This window comes from Budorcas taxicolor, chromosome 11, assembly GCF_023091745.1.
Source record: "Budorcas taxicolor isolate Tak-1 chromosome 11, Takin1.1, whole genome shotgun sequence".
Taxonomy (NCBI): Eukaryota; Metazoa; Chordata; class Mammalia; order Artiodactyla; family Bovidae; genus Budorcas; species Budorcas taxicolor.
The window spans coordinates 104,223,522-104,243,170 of record NC_068920.1 but is presented as its reverse complement, the minus strand read 5'-3'; the positions used below and the strand labels follow the sequence as shown (position 1 = coordinate 104,243,170).

The 19,649-nt window shown below is 45.2% G+C and overlaps 1 protein-coding gene across 1 annotated transcript in view; it reads left to right on the top strand.

Annotated features, from left to right (window-relative positions):
* GCC2 (GRIP and coiled-coil domain containing 2) overlaps positions 1-19,366 on the top strand; it is a 33,437-nt gene extending 14,071 nt beyond the window's left edge. Inside the window, exons 8-21 of the mRNA XM_052648939.1 lie at positions 4,308-4,427; positions 5,084-5,248; positions 5,567-5,671; positions 6,476-6,638; positions 9,517-9,617; positions 9,705-9,782; positions 10,270-10,407; positions 11,185-11,306; positions 14,441-14,617; positions 15,516-15,733; positions 17,476-17,670; positions 18,219-18,358; positions 18,513-18,714; positions 19,050-19,366. Coding sequence (XP_052504899.1) covers positions 4,308-4,427; positions 5,084-5,248; positions 5,567-5,671; positions 6,476-6,638; positions 9,517-9,617; positions 9,705-9,782; positions 10,270-10,407; positions 11,185-11,306; positions 14,441-14,617; positions 15,516-15,733; positions 17,476-17,670; positions 18,219-18,358; positions 18,513-18,714; positions 19,050-19,120 — 1,995 coding nt within the window. The 3' untranslated portion in view covers positions 19,121-19,366. The remainder of the gene's footprint in view (positions 1-4,307; positions 4,428-5,083; positions 5,249-5,566; positions 5,672-6,475; positions 6,639-9,516; positions 9,618-9,704; positions 9,783-10,269; positions 10,408-11,184; positions 11,307-14,440; positions 14,618-15,515; positions 15,734-17,475; positions 17,671-18,218; positions 18,359-18,512; positions 18,715-19,049) is intronic.
* Positions 19,367-19,649: the final 283 nt, after the last annotated feature.

Below are 19,649 nucleotides of genomic sequence, written 5' to 3'. Positions count from 1 at the left end.
CTATTCGTCTGCTGATGGACATCTAGGTTGCTTCCATGTCCTGGCTATTGTAAACAGTGCTGCGATGAACACTGGGGTACACGTGTCTCTTTCAGTTCTGGTTTCCTCGGTGTGTATGCCCAGCAGTGGGATTGCTGGGTCATAAGGCAGTTCTATTTCCAGTTTTTTAAGGAATCTCCACACTGTTCTCCACAGTGGCTGTACTAGTTTGCATTCCCACCAACAGTGTAAGAGGTTTCCCTTTTCTCCACACCCTCTCCAGTATTTGTTGTTTGTAGACTTTTTGATAGCAGCCGTTCTGACTGGCGTGAGATGGTACCTCATTGTGATTTTGATTTGCATTTCTCTGATAATGAAAACTCTTGTCCATAACATAGTCACCTTGTATGTTTTAGTAAAGGTTTGCACTATTTCTGTGTGTGTGTAATGTGTCATCCTAGTGTCAAGGTTTTAAGTGGCTAGGGTTTCCAGTTCCAGTTCAGTCGCTCAGTCGTGTCCGACTCTTTGCGACTGCATGAATCGCAGCACTCCAGGCCTCCCTGTCCATCACCAACTCCCGGAGTTCACTCAGACTCACGTCCATTGAGTCAGTGATGCCATCCAGCCATCTCATCCTCTGTCGTCCCCTTCTCCTCCTGCCCCCAATCCCTCCCAGCATCAGAGTCTTTTCCAATGAGTCAACTCTTCGCATGAGGTGGCCAAAGTACTGGCGTTTCAGCTTTAGCATCATTCCTTCCAAAGAAATCCTAGGGCTGATCTCCTTCAGAATGGACTGGTTGGATCTCCTTGCAGTCCAAGGGACTCTCAAGAGTCTTCTCCAACACCACAGTTGAAACGCATCAATTCTTCGGCGCTCAGCCTTCTTCAGAGTCCAACTCTCACATCCATACCTGACCACAGGAAAAACCATAGCCTTGACTAGACGGACCTTAGACGGCAAAGTAATGCCTCTGCTTTTGAATATGTTATCTAGGTTGGTCATAACTTTCCTTCCAAGGAGTAAGCGTCTTTTAATTTCATGGCTGCAGTCACCATCTGCAGTGATTTTGGAGCCCCCCCAAAATAAAGTCTGACACTGTTTCCACTGTTTCCCCAGCTAGGGTTTAAATATGCCTTTAAGGTATTGTTTTTTAAGACTACCATTTCTGTTTGGAATTTCCTAATAAAATCAGTAATAAACAAAGATGGCTATTATTACAGTCCTCTGGCCAAGGAAATGTGAAAGTTAGACATGTGTGTTCTTGCCTGGAGAATCCCTGGGACAGGGGAGCCTGGTGGCCTGCCATCTGTGGGGTTGCACAGAGTCGGACATGACTGAAGTGACTTAGCAGCAGCAGCAGCAGACATGTCTAACACAAATGTGAAAACACTATTTGGAGGTATTACTGCTCATCAGCCTAAATAACATGAGACACTATTATAGGAAGATGAAAAAATAAAACAGAAGAATTTGCCATTTTGTTTCTTTATGCATTCATGTATTTCTACAGCCAGGCTGAGCCTGAGTACTAGGAAGACGGTGGTCAACCAGGTAGGTGGAGTTTCTGCCAGCCTGGCCTTAGTCCCAAAGGCAGTAAGAGCAGACAGACAAAGAAATAGTGTGTAGGAAAGTTAAGGTGGGTGGGGTGACTTCTGTGTAACAACAAGCACTGTAAGCCAGGCAGTCTTCTCAGTGCTTGACATGTCCTGTCACACGTGATGTGTGTGTGTGATAAGCATGTTATTAACGTTCCTGGTTTAGCAGCAAGGAGTCAGGTCACAGAGCAAGAAGCCAGTGGAGCAGGGGTTAGGTTCAAGCATTTGGTTCCAGATCTCTTCTTCCAGCAAGTAAATGAGCTGTGCTGTGCCAGTGAGACCTGAAAACAGAGAAACCAGGAGAGGAGGAATCAGAAAACTACTTCAGGAAAATCTAGTTCCCCTCTCCAAAATGAATTCTGAGGTTTCGTCAAAAATGAGTGATTTTTAAAAATTAGAATAAAATCCTTAAAATACTTGATCGTGTGATCTCTAGATGCAAAATACTTTTCTAAACTTAAGAAGTTACAAGGGGAAAGAGACTGAACTAGATAAAACTAACAAGTGAAAATATGACAAGGGATTAGTATCCTTAACATAAAGATATCTCATTCATTTAAAAAAAAATGCTTATTTGAAATTTATATATGGGTTTATCTGTCTTTTATGAGTCATTAGGAGCTTGCTTCTTTACATTTTGAGAACCATATAATCTAATTTATTTTCCTGTAAAGGTAGACCAAGCATACCAATTTACTTCTTTAAAATATATATTTTAAAGGACCAAGGTGGGGGAAAATGTAGAACATCCAAGAACTGTGGGGCAGCTACAAATGTATAGCATGTGTGCAATATGAATGCCATTGGAGAAGAGAGAGAAAGGAACACGGAAATACTTGGCACAGGGAAGACTGATTACCCAGTTAACAGACCTGGGAAGGAAGTTCAGAGAACACCACATATAGCACAACCAGAAGAGGTGCACCATGGCATGTCATTTTCAGATTACAGAAAATCAAAGATGAAAGTCCTGAAAGAAGCCACAGAAAAAAACACCTTATGTGGCTCAGACGGTAAAGCATCTGCCTACAGTGCGGGAGACCCGGGTTCGATTCCTAGGTCGGGAAGTTCCCCTGGAGAAGGAAATGGCAACCCACTCCAGTATTCTTGCCTGGAAAATCCCATGGACGGAGGAGTCCGGTAGGCTGTAGTCCATGAGGTCACAAAGAGTCGGACACGACTGAGCAACTTCACTTCACTTCACTTATAGAGGATTACATCAAACTTACGGGGAGCCATACAGAAGAGAAGAGTGTAAAATGCATTGCTTAAGGTGTTGAGAGAAAAAAACCCACCAACCTAGAATGCTTTGCACTAGAAATGAAGGAGCAATAGAGTTTCTTAGAAATTGAGGGCATTTGTTGCCAGTAGACATGCCTGTCAATAAATGTTAAAAGAAGTTCTTTAGGACTTCCTTGGTGGTGTGGTAGATAAGAATCTGCCTGCCAGTGGAGGGAACACAAGTTCAATCCCTGGTCCAAGAAGATTCCACTTGTTGAGAAGCAACTAAGGTCGTGCTCCACAACTCCGGAGTCCGTTGCCCATAGAGCCCAATGCTTTGCAACAAGAAAAGCCTGTGCATCACAAGGAAGAGTAGCCCCCATGCCACAACTAGAGAAAAGCCCCTGCAAAGCAGAGAAGACCCAGTGCAGCACCCCACCCCCCACCAAAAAAAAAATTTTTAATACGAGTTCTTTAGAAAGAAGAAAGATAATACAGGTCAGACCTCAAAGGGTCAACACAGTATTGGGGAAGAACAGAATGGGAGGATTAGCCCTGCCCTACTGCGAGACTTAGTGTGGAGCTGCAACAGTCAGGATTTGGGAGTGGTGGTGGTGAAAGAATGAACAGATAGCAGTGGAACAAAGAGCCTAGAATCAGACCCCAGGTAGAGTCAGCTCCTCTCTGTTGTCAGAAACAGTCATGTTGGACACAATTCTAAAGGCACAGTCCATGCAGGACAGCCCAGCTGTGCTTCCTTGAGGCCACTTTCAGGGAAAGCCAGAGATATGTGTTAGTTATTTTGTACAGGGCTGCATTTTTGTGAAGAACAGTCAGTAGTTGACCAGGAACAAGGGGCAAACAGGATTTATCAGAAAGGGGAGAGGAAACACAGGCTACAGGGAAGAGTTGAGTTTCACTGCACATTGGAGGATGTCCTCGCTGGCTGGTGTGGATCGCAGAGGTCGGTGCTGGGGTTCTCTCCTGAGCAGGCCTGACTAGGAACATCAAAGGAAAAAATCACGTGGTTTTAGGGTCTTTGGAAAATCGTGAACGTTCTGCTGCAGAGTGTGAGGCTGTGTGTGGTGTCCTCTCATATTCCTTGAGCACCTCTGCTTCATCTGGGCCAGGCCCAAGACTGTCCTCAGCAAGACTCTAGGTGGAGGTAACGGGTGACAAGGGTAAACTTTTTCTCCTGCCTGCTTAAATGTTGTTCATGTTTCAGAAGTTTATTTTTGATGACTAGATAGATAACTTGGAGATATTGCATTGTATATGTTTTAAATCCTCTTTGAGCCTTTGAGACCACCTCATACTAAAAGGCATCTAGATTATGCTAATCTTATTGTATGATGCCACGGGGTAGTCTGTCAAATGTTGAGTCTAGGTAAGTATTTCAGGCTTCCAGAATGAACACTTACGGCTTGTGTTAAGATGGCCCAGTCATACAGTCTGAGGAGTTGAGTGTATGATAATATCCTGAAGATAAGTCCTTTTGTCTTTTGTTGAAGAATCTTTTATCAGAATATGATAAGCAGTCAGAGCAGTTGGATGCAGAGAAAGAACGTGCCAATAACTTTGAGCATCAAGTAGAAGACCTTACAAGACAATTAAGGAGTTTGACTTTTCAGGTAACTTTAAATTGAGTAAATTCATGGTGACTCAGATGGTAAAGAATCTACCTGCAATGCAGGAGACCCAGGTTCAATCCCTGGGTTGGGAAGGTCCCCCTAAGAAGGGAATGGCATGCTCCAATATTCTTGCCTGGAGAATCCCATGGACAGAGGAGCCTGACAGGCTACAGTCCATACGGTCACCAAGAGTCAGACATGACTGAGTGACTGACACTTTCATATGTGAAAATTGTAATAAGTGTGTTTCAGTTCAAATATTTTTTGCACAAAAATTAAAATTAATACATAGAAACTTAATTTTATTTTCTTTTTCCCAATGTTGAGAGAAGAATATGACCAGAAAACTGGCAACCATCCTGTCTTACTTACAGCTGTAAACTCAGCTCCCCTGAGGTTTTCTGTTTTTGTTTTTTTCATTTTTTGCCTTTTCCTCTGTTAGTGCTCCTGGTCTCTTGAAATGTTTTCCAAATTAACATCGACAGTGACTGTGGTTTAAACTTACTCTTGATTTTTGCATTTTCCTTTCGTGGACTCGATTCTGACATCTTCATTTTTTTATACTGTGCCAGTATTCTCATTATGTTCCATTTTATTCTTCCTCTCCTGTGTGTATTTTCTGTGTGTTTACAGTAGTGAATCATTTGTCATTGTAGTGTGAGAAATTAACCTCAGATAATGAAGATTTCCTGGCCCGTATCGAGACACTGCAGTCTAACGCCTGCTTATTGGAAGTGCAGATTTTAGAAGTCCAGAAAGCCAAGGCTATGGCAGACAAAGAGCTGGAAGCTGAAAAACTTCAGAAAGAACAGAAAATAAAGGTCAAAACAGTTCTGTGGGGTGAATTCATTTCACACAGTGGTGTTTTTATTGCAGTACTTCAGTGAAGAGAAGACTTGCTAATGAGGAGCATTTGTTAAATAAATTCCTTAATGTGGAATTAAAGTTAATTAATTCCAACTGTGAAGTTGAGAATCCACAGTACGATTTTTGGGTGTATGTTTTTTAAATATGGAAAGATTTCCAAATTCTGTACTTTATATTAATGTCAGATTTATTTTATAATCCTTTATGAATGCTTTTTTTTTTTTAAACATTGGTTGGCTTAGGGGTCCCAGTGTTTCTATTTTTAATTTTAGGAGCATGCCAGTTCCGTAAATGAACTAGAAGAACTTCAGTTACAGCTTCAAAAGGAAAAGAAACAGCTTCAGAAAACCATGCAAGAATTAGAGCTGGTTAGAAAGGTAAAGAATCTGCCTGAAATGCAGGTGACCTGGGTTCCATCTCTGGGTTGGGAAGATCCCCTGGAGAAGGGAATGGCTACCCACTCCAGTATTCTGGCCTAGAGAATTCTACGGACTGTATAGTCCGTGGGGTCGCAAGGAGTTGGAAACCACTGAGTGACTTTAACTTTCAGAAAGCTAAAATGAAACAGTAGACTTAAAATAGCAATGTTCTCATTTTTAAACTATCCTATAGACCCTGAAAAGTAATATTTCAAAAACAAGGTTATTTGTGATACTGAAGTACTCCTTTATAAATTATTTGCCTCAGAATATGGAAAATTTAACTTAGTTGTCCAGTGCCCATCTCTCTGGAAGAATTTAGGCTTGGTTTGCTGTTTTATTTTTTGTACATGATTATTCTGTGACACATGAAAATTTAGTTAATGTCAGAAACTGAAGTTTGTATTACGCTGAGAACTTTGGTGAATTTTTCTCTGCTCTTCCAAAGATGGGAGCAAAAATAAAGGTACTATAAGAGCTGCTTAAAATAGGAATATTTTATAGATAAGAGTTGACCAGTTGTAGCTAATGAAAATTATAACATACAATGAAATTGAGAAAGTTAAACTATTTACGAAAGTGATCTATTTTATGAAATTACAATCTAGGAAGTACCCCAGCATCTTCATTAACACGTGAAGTCTCTGTGCTACAGAAAAGCATCCTAGAGCAGGGGTGCTGCGATCCTTGATCCTTTGAGAAATCCCTAGACACAGTTAGCTCATCCACTGTCATGTGGACCTCTCATTGTAACCTGTGCAGGATGCCCAGCAGACCACGCTAATGAACATGGAAATTGCTGATTACGAGCGCTTGATGAGAGAGCTGAATCAGAAGTTAGCTAATAAAAACAGCAAGATAGAAGATTTGGAACAGGAGATAAAAATCCAAAAACAGAAACAAGAGACCCTGCAAGAAGAAATGAGTGAGTGAAACAGAACCCACTGCAACTCATGGTCACTGTCTTCAGCAGAAGTGGGGGGTGGGGGGTGGGGGGTGGGGGCCAGTGCTGATGGTTCCCTTGACCAGCCCTTGGCAGCCCAGTCATTCTCACAGTAGGGACCGTGACTGGGGGCTAAAGAGGGGGGCTCTAAGACTACCCACTGTGCCCTTGTGTACATTCAGTCCTATAAACATTTCTCAGGGGTCCTGTTGTCCGCAGAGCAGGATGGTTGTAATGGCCATGGAATCTTTCTGAGGTGTTTCTGTCCCATTTTATCTGTGAAATAATTTTCAATGTAAGCACTAGAGCTGTGACTGTCTCTTAGGCAGTCCTTCAGCTAACAAGCAGGTATGTTGTGTTTTTGTTTTAATTCAGCTTGAGATGTTTTAAATTTTCTTTAAATCTCTTCTTTGACCCATGGGTTTTTTTTTTCATTCCTAAATAATTAACGGGGTTTTCAGATACTTTCTGTGCTTGGTTTGTCTGGGCCCTTCCCTGTGCACGCGCCCGTCTTCCAGCTGTGTTCTTGTGCATACTGGGTAGCTGGGGCTCCCGGTCACAAACACTTGCAGACATTTGACTTTGTGAGTTAGCCAGCTAGCTGAAAAAGAGGCTCAGGTCTTGGGAAAACTTCAAAAGAGCTGCTTATTCAGGCCAGCACCTCTCGCTGGTGAGTCAGTGCAGACACTAGAGGTCCAGGCAGTGGGTGTCAAGAGTGCAGAGGGAGAAGCTTCTGTGGATGAATGGTTGGGGGTTGGGGCTTGTGTTGAGTCTTAGGAGTTGGAGAGAAAGAGCGAATTGGGACAGGGCAGTCCTTTCTGCCAGAGAAGGTAATGGCACCCCACTCCAGTACTCTTGCCTGGAAAATCCCATGAATGGAGGAGCCTGGGAGGCTGCAGTCCATGGGGTCGCTGAGAGTTGGACACAACTCAGTGACTTCACTTTCACTTTTCACTTTCATGCATTGGAGAAAGAAATGGCAACCCACTCCAGTGTTCCTGCCTGGAGAATCCCAGGGATGGCGGAGCCTGGTGGGCTGCCATCTATGGGGTCGCACAGAGTCGGACATGACTGAAGCGACTTAGCAGCAGCAGCAGCAGTCCTTTCTGCAGCCATAGTTAGGAGCAGAAATGGAAAGGAGTAGCATAGTGTGGAAGTCTTTACAAGTTGGAGGAAAGGGCTTGACCTGTGAGGGAGAAGTCAAGAATGCTTGGAAGATCTCCTTGATCCGTTCAGGAGGGACCTGAACACAGAGTGGACTTGGGCCTTTTTGATGATTCAGCACATTGTGGGGTCTGGGAAATGCAGGCACCCCGGGTGGCAGGGGCCCTGAGGCCTGAGCTCGGGGCTGTGACTGGATGGGGAGGAGAATGGGGACATGTTGGAAAGTATCCACACAAAACTGTCAGCCAGCTCACTCTGCCATGTGTTGCAATCCCAGCCCTGCCCCTCTGCAGGGCCCATCTGGCTCCTCACTCACCCTCCTCACCTCGGGCTCAGCGGCCCTTCCTCTTCTGAAACATGGCACCTGCTTTTCCACAGCCTTGTCATTCATTCGCTGTGCCCTCACCTTCCTACCCCGTGAGCACCTTTTGGAGTCCTTCTCTGTCTCCAGTGTCTGCTGTCCCCACAAGCCTTCCTTGTCCCATGCAAATGTAACCTGGCTGTGACCGTTAGTCCATGTGGGTCCCCACAGCCTTTTTATTTCTGCTGAATTTCTATTTTGCTTTACATCATCACAATATCTAGAGATGTATCCTTAATTTCAGTCTGTGTTCTTAAAGGTCAGGAACTTACTCTGTCATGATTCCTGGAGCACTTAAAGGCTTTATACGTAATGTGTGCCTTGTACAGTCTTTGCAGGACTGGGCAAATAGTTGCCAGGAAGTTACTGGTGGTGACGCATCATAAAGGCAAGTCAAGGTGTATTCTTACAGAACACCTGCTCTTGTTTACTGAGTGATGTAGGCAGTGTGTGTGGATTTAGCTTCATGGCGGTAGTCGTTGCTCTTGGGGCCTTCTAGCTGCAGTCACACGGCCCCGCGTATTACTTGTTCTGTCAAGAACCAGGTTACGATCTCTGTCAGATGCTCTGTATTTGCTTCACGATGGCTGTGGCCGGGTTGGCCTGCTTCTTTGGGTGGTCCTGTGATCTGGAAAGTGCATCCACTTACTCCTGTTTGATACTGGCTTCCTCTTTACCTCTGTTACATAAAAGTGTTTTGTTTTGATCACATTTCAGTCTTCCTTTATTGAACTTTGTCCTACAAGACAATTAGTGTCACAAAATCAGACCAGGTGATTGGAAACACAGCACGTCTTTTGGGGTATTTCTTATTGTAAAGTCTTTAGCTTTTAGATACGCAGTAAGAATCTGCCTTTATTTCAAAGATGCATGCTAAAATACTTACAGACAAGTGTATTTCAGGGGTGGGGGTTACCTGTGCGGCACAGGAGTTGGGTCAGCAGGTGAATCTGAGTTGCAGTAAAGGGCAAGGACCCATGTGTCCTCTGCGTTGCGGACCCTGAGGTCTCTGTCCTGTTCCTCCTGCACTAAAGCAGCCGTAAGCAGTGTGTAAATAGCCTGTTCCCAGAAGCAGGCAGCAGCCACGGTGCGTGCAGGCCTGACACCTCGCTTGGTGGGATGAGATCGGCCTCTGTTGGTGGTCATTAAAGGTGGTCACAGATACAGTGGGATTTACTATATTATTATCCCTAGTGTTATATATGTTTAAAGTAGTTTGTAATAAAAAGCTAAGATGGGTTCCTTTCAGAGATAGGCTAATACAAAGAAAAGAGTCTTGTTCCGTTACTTACATCCACTGATAAACCTTTCTCCTGAAATGATCTTTCCCACTAGCTTCGCTGCAGGCTGTGGTACAGCAGTATGAGGAAAAGAATACCAAGATCAAACAGCTACTTGTGAAAACCAAGAAAGAACTGGCAGATGTGAGGCAAGCGGTATGCGCATTCCTGAGTTCTGTCTTTGAATCCAAGTATTTATGAATAACATCGTTATTTAATTTAACCAGGTTTCTTGTTCTGCAGGAGACTGATCACTTAAAGCTTCAGGCATCTTTAAAGGGTGAACTGGAGGCCAGCCAGCAGCAAGTAGAAGTCTATAAAGTAAGATTCTTTTTACTGTTAAAAGCTTTTAGAAATTTCTGTGTAGAAGTAAGCTGCCACATGGGGGGTTTTATACACACACACACACACACACACACAAAATACACGTTTGCGCACACACATTTCTTCCCCCTAAATATCCTTCATCAGCCAGCATTTTAAGAAAGTAGAAGCAATAGTTTATTTCAGTATCCATTATGTTTATGTATAACAGCTTGAGGTATTTAATTAAACATTGAACTGTAACATGTGTTCTGAAATTTTTTCATGATTAATTATTTGATGATTTAAGGAAAACCAAATTAATTTATTGAGAAAATATGCTACTCATGTTGGCTCCATTCTTTGAATAATCATAAGTTAAAATTCCTACTCTTATGTCTCTTACATAGTCCCCTTTCAAACCCCAAGTTGACATTTAAGGGAGGTCTGTTTAACCAGCAAAGATCTGGTTCCCTCGCTCCTCACCGAGAGCCTCTGCCCCCAGATTCAGCTGGCGGAAGTGACGGCAGAGAAGCACAAAGCCCATGAGCACCTGAAGGCATCGGCGGACCAGCACCAGCGCACACTGGGTGCCTACCAGCAGCGGGTATCAGCCCTGCAGGAGGAATGCCGCGAGGCCAGGGTGCGTCCTCCTGTTGTGGGGTGGGGATAGGCTCCCAGCAGTTCGAGCCCTCCACCTGACCCCAGCGCAGCCAACCCAGACCCTTACTAGCACAACTTGTTTCTGCTAAAAGGAAAGACAGGTATACATTGTTTCCATTTTAACCTTGTTTTGCAGGTTCTGTGTGTAAATAAATCTTTTAAAAGTTTTTTCGTTAGAAAGGTTAGAGTCCTCTCCAAGGGCTAAATGACTATGAAATCGTATTCTAATAGAAGCACTACTGTCTTCAATGTACAGAACAGACCCCTGCAATTGACTTGTTACAGTCATGGCTCTTTCTAAGCATCCTGGGCAGTAGGGCTGAGAGGTCACAGGGCGCTTCAGGAAACCCAGGACCTAGAATTACACTTTTCCCACTCTCTTGAAAACCAAAGTGCAACTAGCCTCACCTCTTCGAATTAATTTTTCATGTATTTATGAAAACAGGAAATATCGTAAGTGAAAATCATTCTAAATAGTGCTATTATAATAATATAGGCAGTAATCTACCAGGATGAAAACAGGTAGAAATATACCTCCTGTCAGACAAAATATGTCATTCAAAGACCTTAAAAAAGTGTAAGGCCAATAGAAGTACGCTATTTAGGGAAAGTTCATTGAGGGACTAAGGAGTGTCAAAGGCATTACTCATCTTCAGAGAAAGGTTTTCATCTTCATTCACAATTGGAGAGAAAACAGGAGGACCACATGAGCTAGAAAATGCAGTGCTCAGACTTCTCTCTTTCTGAACCATTACAGGCAGAACAAGCTGCAGTTGCCTCTGAATTTGAGAGCTACAAGGTCCGGGTCCACAATGTTTTAAAACAGCAGAAAAATAAGTCTGTGTCTCAGACTGAGGCTGAGGGGGCCAAACAAGAAAGGTGAGGTCTTCAGGATGGGGAGCACCCACGGGGTTGGGAACTCCTGCTCCCATTGCCTTTGGACAGTGAGGTTTACACATAACCACTAGTTACCACCAGTGTTTGAATAATATGTTGTTTAATACTTCTTAAAAATTACCCTACATATCGCTCTTGTGAATTCAAAAATATACTAGGAATGAAAGCTTGCTGTGGCATTCTACAGCATCTGTGCTTTCCTTTTATTGGGAGAAGCCTGGTGTTCAGAACAATTTTACATCTGGCTCTTACTATTCTCAGTAGGAGTAAATATCCTGCAGAGTTCGTGTATTTATGCGTTACTTTTTCTTGAACTTTTTATTTTGTATTGGGGTGTAGCTGACCAACAGTGTTGTGATAGTTTCAGGTGAACAGCAAAGGGACTCAGCCATACATAGACGTGTATCCATTCTTCCCCAAACCCCGCCTCCCAGTCAGGCTGCCACATAACATTAAGTAGAGTTCCCTGTGCTGTACAGTAGGACCTTGTTGGTTATCCGTTTTAAATGTAATAGTGTGTACATCCATCCCAAACTCCCTGGCAGCCATAAGTTTGTTTCCTAACTCTGTGAGTCTCTTTGTTTCATAAATAAGTTCATTTGTATTATTTCCTTTTAGATTCCACATATAAGGGATGTCATACAATATTTCTCTTTCTTTATCTGATTTATTTCACTAGTATGACCCTCACTGGGTCCATCCATTTGCTACAAATGGTGTTACTTCATTCTTTTTCATGTCTGAGTGATGTTCCATTGTATGTATGTACCACATCTTTATCCACTCCTCGGTTGATGGACATTTAGATTGCTTCCATGTGGCTATTGTAAACAGTACTGCAATGAAGATTGGGGTGAGTGTATCCTTTTGAATAATGTTTTTCTCTGGATATATGTCCAGGAGTGGGATTGCAGGGTCATATGATAGCTCTATTTTCAGTTTTTTAGTTTTAAAGGTTAAGAATCTGCCTGCAATGCAGGAGACCCAGGTTTAATCCCTGGGTCAGGAAGATCCTCTGGAGAAGGGCATGGCAGTCCATTCCAGTATTCCTGCCTGGAGAATCCCATGGACAAAGGAGCCTGGCGGGCCACAGTCCATGGGGTCGAAAAGAGTGGGACACGACTGAGTGACTAACACTACCATACTGTTCTCCATGGTGGCTGTACCAATTTGCATTCCAGGAGGCTTCCCTTCTCTCCACCCCCTCTCCAGCATTTGTTGTTTGTGGATTTTTTGATGATAGCCTTTTTAGCTGGCGTGAGATGCTGTCTCATTGTAGTTTTGATTTTGCATTTCTCTAATAATTAGCAATGATGAACATCTTTTCATGTGCCTCTTGGCCATCTGTGTGTCGTCTTTGGAGAAATGTCTCTCTAGGTTTTCTGCCCATTTTTTGAATGGGTGGGTTGTTTTGATGCTGTTTAGCATCATGAGCTCTTTGTAAATTTTGGAGACTAATCCCTTATCAGTTAGATCATTTGCAAATATTTTCTCCCAATTTGAATTGTCTTTTCACTTTGTTTATTGTTTCCTTTGCTTTGCAGAAGCTTTTGAGTAGGTCCTGTTTGTTTATTTTTGTTTTTATTTCCATTATTCTGGAATGTGGATTGAAAAAGATGTTGCTGTGATTTATCTCAAAGAGTGTTTTGCCTGTGTTTCCTCCAGGAGTTTCTTAGTGTCCAGTCTCAGTTTCAGGTCTTTAATCCAGTTTTAGGTCTTTAATCCATTTTGGGCTTATTTTTGTGTATGAAGTTAAAGAGTGATCCAACTTTATTTTTTAACATGTGCCTGTCCAGTTTTCCCATCAGCATTTGCTGAAGAGACTGTCTTTCCAACATTGTGTAGTCTTGCCTCCTTTGTCATAGATTAATTGACCATAGGTGCGTGGACTTATTTCTGGGTTTTCTATCCTGTTCTCGTTGGTCTATATTTCTGTCTATGTGCCAGTACCATACTGTTTTGATGACTATAGGTTTATATATAGGCCTGAAGTCAGGGGGCATGATTCCTTCAGTTCCTTTTTTTTTTTTTTTCTCAGGATTGCTTTGGCTATTCAGGACCATTTCTGTCGTTTGAGATTTTTTGTTCTAGTTTTGTGAAAAAAGCCATTGGTAATTTGATAGGGATTTCATTGAATCTGTAGATTGTCTTGGACAGTATAGTCATTTTCACAATATTGATTCTTCCAATCCATGAACATGGTGTATCTATTCATCGTTTATTTCTTCTTTTTTTCATCAGCATCTTAATAGTCGCTAGAGTACAAGTTTTTTGTCTCTGAGGTAGGTTTATTTCTAGGTATTTTATTCTTTTTGATGCAATGGTAAATGGAATTATTGCTTGAATTTCTCTTTCTGATCTTTCATTGTTACTGTATTGAAATACAGCAGATTTCTGTATATTAATTTTGTAATCTTACGGTTGTATTGCTTTTTAAGCATTTAGTAAATAGATAACTCTAGGCTAAAAACTGATGAGATGTTTTTTCTATGAATTGCTTGTCTTAAAAGCTGAAGTTGAATACTGACACATTTAATATAAAAATACCACATATCTAAGAGTCAGCTTTGATTATGACAGTTTTGAGTTAAAATTATTTTAATGTAAATGTTTTAAGTTTCTTCTACTTTCTTATATATTAAATACTTTTTTAAAAAAGAAATAATGTATTATACCAGTTGTGGTAGAAATATAGTTTTTAACTTTTTCTCCAAAGACTTTCCTTCGCTCTAACTTGGTGTAACAAGCTGATCTCAGAATGGTTAGCTTAGAACAGTATGATTTCTGTTTTTTCCCCCAACTAATGTCATAGTCCTATAACATAAAATAGACTGTTTGACACATTGCATGGTCTGCTCCATTTGAATGTGAAATCTGTAAATTCAGACTTTTGTAAATGTGTGGTGTCTGACATCTAAAGTCTGACTGTAGTGTTTTGTTTCACACTTAACCCTGTTCTCCAAATTCCTCAGATTGTTTTATTTCCTTTGGAATCATCCATAATAATGGCAAGAGTATGGAATTGAAAGATTAAATGATTAAAGTAAAATTTATTTGAAATCACAAAATCAGGTTTACATCTTTCAAAAACATTTTTTGAACTATTTGTGTTTCAGAGAACATCTAGAAATGCTGATTGACCAACTGAAGCTCAAGTTACAAGATACCCAGAACAGCTTACAGATCAGCGCCTCTGAGCTGCAGGCCCTGCAGTGTGAACACTGCGCCCTGCTGGAGAGGCACAATAGGGTGCTGCAGGAGGCCGTGGGCAAGGAGGCTGAGCTCCGCGAGAAGTAAGCCAGCGGCGCTGGCACACGGGCAACAAGTGGGCTTGTTGGCGCTCCAGCTGGGCACCCTTGGGAGGGTGTGGGCTGAAGTTTGGAGTAGGGTGTCCACACGTTGGTGGCTGCTTCTGCCTCAGAGTGCCCCCTCCTGCTGTGTCTGTACTTGGCTTTACCTGCTCACCCACCATTCTGTCCATTGTGCCCTCCTGGCCTTGCATTGGAGGCCAGCGCTTCTCCTTCTCTTTGGAGGACATTCTGGCAGCTGCTGATGGAGCCCTTGCTTTCTTTGGAAACAAGAATTTACAGCAAGCCCTCGCTGTAGGACAGAGTTTACTAGAAGCACAGTGTATTGGGGAGCACAGAGGCAGAGCTGTGCTCCCTGCCCAGGGCATGGGCGTCCTTGCCGACGGGGAGTGCCCAGGGGTGGAATTGCTTATGTAGACGCCATCTTCCAGTCTCTCTCTTCCTCCGGTGCTCGTCTTGCTCCATTTCCCACCCTGACCTGACCCAGGGCCCTCCTGATATGCTTGCGCATCCTTCAGCCGAGGTGGAGTCCAGTGCGGGGTCTCGAAAGTGGACAGCACTTATTACAGGATCGCACCCCGCCACCCCTCACCCCCGCCCTCCACTTCCAAATCCCGAGAAGTGTCTGCACATGTGCAGGGGAGGGGTGTCACCTAACCTGGAGAATAGCAGGAGTGTCACCTTGTCCTTCAGTCCAGCAGAGCTTCATTTCCCTCTGCTCCTGCCGTTAACTCTTCGCTTGAAATGTCGGGGTAGACGGCCTCCAGTTGGCTCATCCAGGTCCCCCTCTGCCTCCTGCCTAAGTTCCCCAGGGCTATGTCTGGTCCCTGTCTTGGTTGAGCCAATGTGGAGTGGACGCTTAAGTGGCATGGTCTCTCCCCAGGCTGTGCTCTGTGCAGTCGGAGAACTCCGCCTTGAAGGCTGAGCACACGCAGACTGTCGATCAGCTCACGGCCCAGCACGAGGCCCTACGCGGCGGCTTCCGGGAGCAAGTGCGGCAGCTGCAAGAGGAGCACCGGAGGACGGTGGAGACGCTACAGCAGCAGCTGTGCCGGCTAGAGGCCCAGCTTCTGGAGCCCCGCAGCGAGCCGGCCACGCGGAGTACGTATTTGCGATGGGACACGTGCACAGAGTGCATACATGCAGTGGGAATGCACGCATGGAGTGTGTACATGCGATGGGGACACACATGGAGCACGTATGTGTGATAGGGGCGTGATGTCTAGCCACCTCCCCTCACACACACACGGTGACCAGACAGTGGCTGTTGTGGTCGGCGACATGGTGTCTGCTTGCTGAGTGGAGCCTTGGACGCTGAACCCCCTGCTGCTCTTGCAGCAGCCCATGACCCTCCCATAGGGTACCGACTTCACGCGGTTGGGTTTTCCTCTTTGATGCAAACGCGGTCTTAAGCCCCCGTGTACAAATACAGCGTCCACTGCATTCATTTAGTGTTCTTTAACATTTTTTCAATGGAGAAGGCAATGGCAACCCACTCCAATACTCTTGCCTGGAAAATCCCATGGACGGAGGAGCCTGGTAGGCTGCAGTCCATGGGGTCGCTAAGACTCGGATGACTGAGTGACTTCACTTTCACTTTTCACTTTCATGCATTGGAGAAAGAAATGGCAACCCGCTTTAGTGTTCTTGCCTGGAGAATCCCAGGGACAGGGGAGCCTGTGGGCTGCCGTCTCTGGGGTCGCACAGAGTCGGACACAACTGAAGCGACTTAGCAGCAGCAGCGTTGTTTCAAACACATTTTTTTTTACTCAGACATTCTAGAGAATGCTGAAATTGTAGGATTGTTTGGTCAAACACAGCATTTTCCCTTCCAACTTTCTAATTAGTGGAGCTTTTGTTCAGCCACACACACGACTTCATTCTGCTTCCTGGAAGCGATGAGAGCCCATCAGCCGGAACGAGGCCACATCTCAGTGCAGAGCATCAGCTTCATGTTCAGTACTGATCCCTCATCACCAGGGTGTTGGCAGCGACGGGTCACTCCTCAGGACCAAGCCAGCTTCCAGACAATGTAATGTAAACTGAGAACTATCAGAAGTGACTAACCAGGGAACACTGGAGTCAGGGGTCAGCAGTGGAACAAGCAGTGAGCAAACGGTCAGAGACCCGGGCAGGCGCTTCCACAGAGGGAACTGAAGCGGCCCAAGCGAGAGGTGAGGTTGACAGGCCTGGCTGGAACAGGCTCTGACTCCTCGGACCAGGCCGTGTAATTGCTCCGATCTTGAGCTTTCTTGGGGTTCATAAAGGAACTCCTTCGAAGCATTTTATGACTCTCCTGGTTGTACGCTGGGCTGGTGGCCAGCGAGCGCAGCGCCCAGCCCAGGCAGTGGGATGGGTCAACCCACCCTGGATTCAGGACTCTTCTTGCCTGCACGCTGATGATGGAGTGGGTGATGGCCAGAACCCTCAGGGTGGGGTATGAGGCCCACGGTCAGCGAGCTCAGAGCTGCCCTCAGCAAGGGTATGGTGTTCCAGGGTTTGCAGTGCTGGAAACACCCATCCCCTGACAGGCAGAGTCTGTTGGAGGGTTTCTAGAGCAGCCAGGCCTCTACGTTTTACTGTCCAATAGTTTACACTAACTCAGGGAGCAAGTGCTGCCTCTGGTGGTGAGTGGACTTTATGGTTAGAGTTCAGTAACTGGCTGGTTAGGGTGGTCTTAAAGTTGCCTCTTTCTGCATCTTTCCTTGTCTTTTCAGTTATTCAGGTTCCCTGCCATGCCATTGGTCATCCTGAGTCATGTTATCTTGGCTTGAATGTCTCTGCTGGTACCGAGTCCATGAGTCTGAGCATGTCCCACTTACTGTTTAAAAATCTTGTAACAGGCCCAGCTTCTTCCCAGCAACCTTTGAGGAGCCTTCGAGAGAGGAGAAGTGCAGACCTCTCGTTCCTGGATGTGCAGGTCACGGCCCGGGAGGAGGGGGAGGGGATGGAGACCACGGACCTGGAGCGCGGCTCTCCCACCAGCACCCCTGCACAGTCGCTGGAGCAGCTGCTCAGTTCTCCTGAAGCCAGGCTTGGTGCGCGCCTCTGTCTGATTCTGTCATCCTGTCTAATTAACGTCACTCTGATTTATACGTGCTCTTTTGAGCTACTCTCGGAAAAAAAATTTTCAGTATTCTCCTATGTTACAAATGGAAATTTTGGCTATGGTCAGATTTGGCTTTCTGTTTTTGGCTTGTTGACTTTGAGCCTGTTCCTTCATGTATTATTTAAGTAATAATGCCCCCCTCACCTTGTATGAAATCCTCATGGAAGACCACTGAAATTACTGTCTCCCAGTAACTGCTGGTATTTCCTCCCTTATGAGCAAAGTGACACCAGCTCCCAGGACGTGAACAGATGCAGGAGGGTGAGCTGGTGCTGACCTGGTGGCCTCACAGCTTCCAGGCTAGCAGCCTGCTCCACAGCAGTCTGTTTTCCTTTGTCACATGCAGCCTTGTAACTAGGGCATGGGGGTGGACCTGCAGAGCCAAGTGGCCATTCTAGGGTGTTTTCTTGCTTATCTGTTAAAATTTTCACTCGTGACCCCTCATTTTGGGAATTAACGTTGGACGATTACTTGCAGAGCCACCTGCGTGGCACAACGAATTCACCAAAGAAGAGTTGGTTCAGAAGCTCAATTCCACCACCAAGAGTGCCGACCACTTAAACGGCCTGCTTCGGGAAACAGAAGCCACCAACGCCATCCTTATGGAGCAGATTAAGGTGGGGGACACTGCCTCCAGGAAGCCCTCCGCACTAGCTTGTGCGTCCTCGCCGCACCTTTGTTGTCATTTTTAAGGGCGTTTCGGGGGAAAAGAAGGAGACACAGCGTTCATCTTTCATGTTAACCCCTTTCGCCTCGCTTCTCTGACACCAGCTTCTGAAGAGTGAAGTCAGGCGGCTGGAGCGGAACCAGGAGCGGGAGAAGTCAGCAGCCAACCTGGAGTACCTGAAGAACGTGCTGCTGCAGTTCATCCTGCTGAAGCCGGGCAGCGAGCGGGCGCGGCTGTTGCCTGTGGTGGACACCATGCTGCAGCTCAGCCCTGAGGAGAAGACCCGGCTGGCAGCCGCCGCCCAAGGTGGGCAGGGCACCAGACGGGGTTGTGCTGTGGACCAGTATGTCCTGTGCTTGGTAGGAAACGCTGGCTCTGCTTCCTGGGGACGGCACCATGTGTGCATCCCTTCCACGTAGAAGGGAGCGTGCAGTGTCCAGTGTGATCTCCAGTTCCTTGAAACTGGACTTGTGACCCTAGTTTGGGTTCTCCCCGTGAATTTGGTTTCCTTCTGTGCCGTGCTGTGTGTCATGTGTCAGACGTCCTCGCTCTGACCCTCAGAGAGGAGGACAGTGGGCACTGTAGGCCTAAGGACAGGCAGGTGTGCAGCGTAGAGAGTAACCTTCTGTTTCGCCCCACAGGTGAGGAGGAGAGCGGGTCCCGCTCCTCGGGCTGGGCATCCTACCTGCACAGCTGGTCTGGACTCCGGTAGACTGACGGGAGAGCGCTGTTTATGAACCAAATAGTCTGGCAAAAAAAGGCTCATGTATGTCACTGTCATTGTGGTCTAAAACCATGTGTATGTAATTCACATCTCTGTGCGTGTATCCACGCATGTGTCAGGTGAATTGAAGAGGGGCTCAGCCCATGGTGAATGCCCAGCAGCTGGAGTGTGGACACGGCCGTGGCCCTGAGACTCTGTCCCTCTCCATTGCCTCCATACCCAGGAGCAACGCCCTGCCCTCCTCTGGACTCTCAGGCTGCCTGGGTCAGGGCTGTCCTGTGAATTCTGAAGTTAAACAAATTTTGGTACCATACCAGCTAGAATTTAGACTTTTAAAAGAATGTTGTAAGACCATTTATCACAAGATCAGACTGGCAGGGTGATTGTTATCCTGGACAAATTGTTACAGAAAACTTGTGAGTTAGAGTGTGAAGGAAGACGCTTTCCTGGTAAAGCGGACGTGTTTATGAAGGAACATCAAGTAAATGTGCTGCAGTCCACCCCCAAGTCTAAGTTA